Source organism: Etheostoma cragini, chromosome 14, assembly GCF_013103735.1.
Source record: "Etheostoma cragini isolate CJK2018 chromosome 14, CSU_Ecrag_1.0, whole genome shotgun sequence".
NCBI lineage: Eukaryota > Metazoa > Chordata > Actinopteri > Perciformes > Percidae > Etheostoma > Etheostoma cragini.
Genome location: NC_048420.1, coordinates 12441367 through 12448209, shown reverse-complemented (window position 1 = coordinate 12448209; position 6843 = coordinate 12441367). Strand labels below are relative to the sequence as shown.

General features: G+C 43.3%; 1 protein-coding gene across 2 annotated transcripts in view; it reads left to right on the top strand.

Annotated features, from left to right (window-relative positions):
- The window catches only part of pdcd6ip (programmed cell death 6 interacting protein), a 14445-nt gene extending 7602 nt beyond the window's left edge, over positions 1 to 6843 (top strand). The window contains exons 7-18 of one of the 2 annotated variants that reach the window (XM_034892065.1): positions 116 to 232; positions 370 to 592; positions 803 to 926; positions 1254 to 1431; positions 2321 to 2432; positions 2610 to 2779; positions 3273 to 3521; positions 4010 to 4144; positions 4317 to 4411; positions 4568 to 4685; positions 4793 to 5001; positions 5738 to 6843. In XM_034892065.1, coding sequence (XP_034747956.1) covers positions 116 to 232; positions 370 to 592; positions 803 to 926; positions 1254 to 1431; positions 2321 to 2432; positions 2610 to 2779; positions 3273 to 3521; positions 4010 to 4144; positions 4317 to 4411; positions 4568 to 4685; positions 4793 to 5001; positions 5738 to 5936 — 1929 coding nt within the window. In that variant the 3' untranslated portion in view covers positions 5937 to 6843. Of the gene's footprint in view, positions 1 to 100; positions 233 to 369; positions 593 to 802; positions 927 to 1253; positions 1432 to 2320; positions 2433 to 2609; positions 2780 to 3272; positions 3522 to 4009; positions 4145 to 4316; positions 4412 to 4567; positions 4686 to 4792; positions 5002 to 5737 lie in introns of both variants that reach the window. The other variant, XM_034892064.1, reaches the window with a different exon arrangement.

Below are 6843 nucleotides of genomic sequence, written 5' to 3'. Positions count from 1 at the left end.
ATATATATATATATATATATATATATATATATATATATATAAAAATATATATTTGTTTGCGTGCCTGCGTGTTGCTCTGTTGTTGCCTCTCCCTGGTCAGTATTTTTATTTTCAGGAAGTGCTGCCAGTGCTAGCGGCCAAGCACTGCATCATGCAAGCCAACGCTGAGCTGCACCAGAGCATCCTTGCCAAGCAGAAGAAGCGTTTTGGAGAGGAGATTGCTCGGCTTCAGGTACACAGCTTTAACATAGATTGAAGAAGTGTTATGTAACTGTTAACAACTGGACATTCATGCCTTAATGTTTCAAATCAAAACTAGTAAAAATGTATTCCATAAATCAAATTTGCATCTTCTCTCCTGCTGTCCAGCACGCAGCGGAGTTGGTGAAGACGGTGGCATCTCGTTACGACGAATATGTGAGTGTTAAGGACCTGGGTGAGAAGATCAACCGAGCTCTCACCGCAGCCAAAAAAGACAACGACTTCATCTACCATGACCGCGTGCCTGAGGTTAAGGATTTGGAACAAATCGGCAAGGCAACGCTGGTCAAAGCCACCGCCATCACACCTCCACTCAGCCAGAAATTCACCGGTAAGACACACAGACCCTCAACACAGTTCCTTTATTGCCAAGACAGTTTAAACTTTAAAGGAATAGTTTGACATTTTGGGAAATATGCTCATTTAATTACTTGTCAAGAGCTAGATGTCTCTGTTGGTTGCCAAGCAACCCCACTGTGAGATTTTAGTGATGGCTTTCTGCTTTATTAATCAGTTGTTTATGTTGTTCCTACCTCTTCAGACTTGTTTGAGAAGATGGTCCCCACGGCGGTGCAGCAGTCCATGAGCATTTACAGTCAGAGGAAGGCTGAGACTGTGAACAGACTGGTGGGAACAATGAGGGAGGCCACCAATCTCTGCAATGGGTACGCCGTCCTGTGTTTATATGACCGTATGTTGCTGTGAACGTCAGTGGCTATGCAGATGAAAGTGTCTCGAGCAGTTGTGTCTCTATACATGGATAAATGAAAACATTATAACATAATGGTGTACCAGGTACTATTACAAATGCAATAGAAGTACTTGTGTTTGAGTATAGGGCCCTTAATAGCAGGCAAGTACTTCACTCTATCTGTCTATCACTCTGTTTAATGGCACTAATAAGTGCTTAACAGTTTGTGTATTTTGCCCAAAGAGCTAGGTGCATAAGTTGATGTTTGATGTCGGACCAATGCTTTGGAACTGTCCATCAGGGTGTTGGCTTCCCTAAACCTACCAGCTGCTCTGGAGGACCTGTCAGGAGACTCTATCCCACAATCCATTGCTGATAAGGCCCGAGCCATCGTGCAGCTGGGAGGACTGCAGAGCATCGAGCAGCTGATCAAAGACCTGCCTGAGCTTTTGACCCGCAACAGAGAGATCCTGGACGAGGTCAGAGAAACACGGAATTATACAAATGCTACTGCACTTTGTCGATCCACTTTGTGTAACCACAAGTTTATTTAAAAAGTAAAGCAGACATTGTGAGTTTTTAACTACAGCCTTTGTAACAGCTTGTTTGTCATATGGGTTTGCTTTCTCAACAAAGAAGCAAATGAATGAAATGCTGTTCAACAGCTTGTCTGCCGCTTTCTACTAGAATGCTAAAAACTCAAAATCATCCCTAATGGCAGAAATCCCAAAACGGGATCATCTCTAAATTCTAATGCACTGATCTTTGGGCCAAGGACTGTCTGTCCACCAGCTTCAGCCAACCCTCGTCTCTTTTTTTAGACATCTTCAGACGGGAGTAAGAACATAAAACATAAAGTGCTTCCAAGTCTGTTGGCAGAGTTGAAAAGTCCTTACTAAAGTGTCCTAATTTCCTCCCAAAAAGTAGTCAGTAGTGTTTCATTAAGACAATAAAAAAAAAAATGGAAATTACATTTTTGCTTGCCAAAAAGCTGACTTTGTAGTGACTTTAAAAGTAGTGCTGAAACAATTAATCAGCTGATTGAAAGAAAATGTACAGACACATTAAATAGAATAATTGTTTAAGTTATGTATCAGGCTAAAAATCTTTGCACACTTTGAATGAATATGCTTCTTTGTTGTTGCTTTTTTACATTTTATAGACCAAGCAATTGATTGATAAATCAATACAGTTCATTGATATGTTAGTTTCTGCCCTACATTTAATTCTACTTTAAAATAGTCCTTAAAAGTCCGATAACACTTACATGTGGTCAAAAACGCGAAATGAATACTAAAAGTGTAATCATTTGTGGACCTGCTGTGTGTTGTTAAGGCACTCAATGTGTGTGTGTTGTGTTGTATTCAGTCTCTGAAGATGCTGGATAATGAAGAGACAACCGACAACGAGTTGAGAACTAAGTTCAACCAGCGCTGGAACAGAACCCCGTCTGGAGACCTCTACAAGCCCCTTCGTGCAGGTACACACTAAACACACTAAAAATATGTTCTTCCTGTTTGAAGTTTGTCTTTGTCTCCATGTCATCCACTTTTAACAATGCTCTTATCCTAGTGTCATCTTCTTTCATTTCTCATTCTCTTGTCACCTCACCTCTAACCTTCCCTCCCTCCCTCCCTCCCTCCCTCCTTTTTCTCAGAGGGAGCTAACCTCAGCAACATCTTGGACAAGGCCGTACAGGCAGACCAGGTGGTGAGGGACCGCTACAACACCCATTGTGACATGATCACCCTGCTGTGTAAACCAGAGAACGAGCTCAGTGCTGCCATCCCCTCCGCCAACCCGACTAAGACACTGCAGGGCAGCGAGGTCTGTCCGCTTGTACTGATGTATTAGTACTTTATACATGGGCAGACATTGTTATGGTGAATTTTGTAGCTCATTGTGTGTCACCTCCTTCCAAGGTATTTTGTATGTCATGTACACATAGATTCCTGTTTTAGAAACACCCAGTGGATATTGTGTGCTTGAGGGCAGTGTCCCTCCTCGCTACAGTAGCTCCATTTTTCATTTTGTTTGCTGAATTTGCATTGTTTGTCACTCGGGAACTTAAATAACTAAGCAAGCAGAACTGTAAAGGAACAAGGAAGAAGTGCGTGTTTTTTTTCATGGCTACACTGAATTCAGGCTAATATGGGGAAAAAAAACAACAGTATATTGCAGTCCTCATAAGGGCGATAGGTCGAGATAGGCAGGATAGAGCACTTAAAGTGATGTAGGAGTTAAGATGTATGTGCATGTCTAATCCACAACGTTACTGCTCTCTTTGTTCACTCTGTTCATCTTCTCTATCGTTACCTAGGTAGTAAATGTGCTGCGCTCCCAGCTCGTCCAGTTAGACGAAATGAAGAAGGAGAGGGAGACCCTAGAGGGGGAGATCAAGGCTGTGACTTTTGACATGTCGACCACCTTCCTGACGGCGCTCGCCCAGGACGGGGCCATCAATGAGGAGCAGCTGTCACTCACCCAGCTGGACCAGTTGTACGGCGCCTACAACCAGAGGGTACAGGCCACCCTCCGCACGCAGGAAGAGCTGCTGGGACAAGTTCAGGTATACAAACACACAGTTTTGGAAGATTTATGTTATTTCAGTAATTCAATTCAGTTTTTGAATGTAGTATCAATTCACAACAAGATATGTCTCAAGACACTTACATAGACAAATAGAGTAGGTCTAGACCACACTCTATAATTTACAAGGGGACCAACAATTCTATTAATTCCCCCAGGAGCAAACACATTATTGAGTGAGCAGCAAGGTGACTGTTAGAGTAGTTAACGAGACCCTTTGTTAATCAGGTCATGTGTCAGGAAAGTGAGCTAATAATGACATTTCACTTTCTTGTGAAGTAGAGCAAACAAAAAGTTATTTATATATATATATATATATATATATATATATATATACCTCTCAATGGAAAAGTGCCACTGTGTGTAGAAATAATTTATAATTTACTGTGCATAAATATACTTGTCTTGTGTCAGCGGTTAATCTCCTCAATCTGTGATCTATTTTTTCAACCTGTGATCTCCTTCCAGACGTCCCACCAGGAGTTTAGCAGTCTGAAGCATTCTAACACGGAGGCCAACCAGAGGGAGGAGGTTCTGAAGAAGCTGGCTTCGGCCCATGACAGCTACGTTGAGATCAGCAACAACCTGCGCGAAGGCACCAAGGTACTCACTCAGCACAGCCCACCGGCACACACGTGCCAGAGCAAAGATGCACTGTAGTGCAGTAATGCATATCTTGTTGGAAACTTTCTCCTTTTTTATTTGTTTTTTTTTTGTGAGGTAGTTGCCAAGTCAAGCGATTTATTTTTGTCCCCTTTTGTTTTTCCTTCTTCAGTTCTACAACGACTTGACAGAAATCCTGCTCAAGTTCCAGAACAAATGCAGCGACATCGTTTTTGCTCGCAAGACAGAGCGGGATGAGCTACTTAAGTATGTACTTTCCTGGTCTTTGACTGGTTTGTCTGACAGCCCTATGAGCTGGCCAGGGAGTAAAGTTAGGCCAATCAGCAGTTTTACATTTGTTTCTAGTTTGTAAATTGATTTGCTGCACAGTCACTGTTGGTGATGCTTAAGTTCTTGTTTCAGGGACCTGCAGCAGAGCATCGCCCGAGAGCCCAGTGCTCCATCCTTCAACATCCCTGCCTATCAGAGCAACCCAGCTGCCCCCGCTGGCGGCCCAACCCCTGCCCCCAGGACCGTCTTCGTAAGCGGTCACTCAAACACAAAGCCAAATGTTCAATACCACTGCAGCAGATTTGAGGCTCGTGGTCAGGTATTGATCCGTCTGTCTTCTTTCTCTTTACCTGCTAGACCCAGCAGCCTCAACAAGCCCCGCAGCAGCCGCCGGCGAAGCCCATGCCCCCAGCCAGGCCTCCTCCACCGAGCATCACCCCTCAAGCAGCCTCCACTATTCCCACCAATGCACCGGCCACTGGCCCTCCCAGCAGCAACCCACCACCTTTGGCCCCACCCTCCCAGGCCCAGGGACCACCTTACCCCAGCTATCAAGGCTACCCTGGGTGAGTTTCCCATCAAAACATCCCGATTCTTTAGTACAAATTGAGCCATATATGTCAGGATTGCGTTAACAAGCTATTACCAAGCCCCTTACCTTTTTCTGGTAATCTATGTCTCTGTACTGGATCTGCTCCGACACATGTTGTTGCTAGAAATTACTTGTACTTAAGTAACAGAATAGTTTGGGAAATATGCTCATTTGTTTTCTTGCACAGTGTTCGATGATACCCCTCGACAGTGCAGTAAATAGGTCGCTGAAGCCAGCAGCCTCTTTGCTTAGCTTAGCATAAAGTCTTGGAACAGTAGCAAACAGCTATTATCATCATATCCTTTTAGTTTAATCTGAACAAAAACCAAGGTGTAAAATCAACATTTTGTGATTTTTAAGGCAAGTTACTGTACGTGTTGTTACGGCAAAGTGACTTCCTTAGTTTTGTCATCTCTGATGTTGCAAGGCAACCAACCTTGACCCCAGGGTAGTGTTTCTCTTCTGCTTTAAGTCTCAACATTTCTCACATTTCAGATTTAAAAATAAACAAGATATAACATGTTAATTAGTGAGCTTTAGAGTTGCTGGTAGGTGGATTCTTTCCCCGCCTGTTCTCAGTCTTTAAGCTGGTGAGAGGGATATTGATCTCCTCATCTTACTCTCGTAAAGGAAAAGCAAATAAGCATGTTTCCCAAAATGTGTGAACTCTTTAAATTTGAAGGCTTTTCTCTGTTGTGGTATCCATCCAGGTACTTCCAGATGCCTATGGGCTACAATCCTTATGCTTACGGCCAGTACAACATGCCCAACATGCCCAACATGCCCTACATGCAATACCAGCAGACTCCGGGACAGGGAGGCTACCCAGCACCCCCTCCTGCCGGACAGCCCTACCCTGGCTACCCCCAGCAACCCCCTCAGCAGCAGCCCTACTACCCTCAGCAATAACTCCCCTCTTCATCTCCTCATTCCTCTTCTCACCAGTTAACACCAAATAAATGATAGCCCCAGCAATAACGCTGCATCTCCATTAGCTCCCACTCCTCTCATCTTTTGTTTTCTTTCACTAACCGCAGCTATAGAATCCCAAGTGAAGGGTGACCTCCAAGCTGCTTTGCACTTCTTTCTGAAACACTTTATTACTATGTCTCCTTTAATTCTGTTCTCATCTCACCCTCCGTTCTGTCCTAGCTCATGTTTGATGGGTTCTGATGTCACCTTTCTTAAACTATATCAACTTTCATCAATGCACTAACCCCCTCTTTTTTTACGTACTCATTTTCTAATGGTTTTGTTGATTGTTTAATTTAAACCCTAACTTTTCAAAATAACTGACTTTGTCTCGGCTGGACTGCTGTACAACACTCGTGGAGACGCACAGAATCCTAGGATTCCTTCGTTTCCTGGTTTGAGCGTATGTGTTGGGTGGACGGATGGGTGGTCATTACTAGTCATCCCACTGATTGGAGGGCACAGCCACATCCTAACTCCCCCACCCACTCAATCAACCCCCAGTGCTTCTATATCAACTATATTCCTATTTTTGTAATGAATACTGACGCCTGGCTGATGTAAAAACCTATAAAAACGAATGGTCTATAGGTTTTCTAATGTAGATGATGACTGTTGAGAGTTCTGCTCTTTCCTTTTCGCTCTTATACCCAGGGAATGTTGGTATATTTCTGTGTTACAATCAGAGGCTATACAAGTGGGAGAAATGGCTCAATTATATAAATATATGTATAAATAAGACTGTTTGTGGTTAACCGAGACACTCTGTGTGCTGCACTCTCATGCTCTTTATGTTTATTTTTATTTCTCAGCTCTAATGTGATTAAAAAAACATCAACTGCCA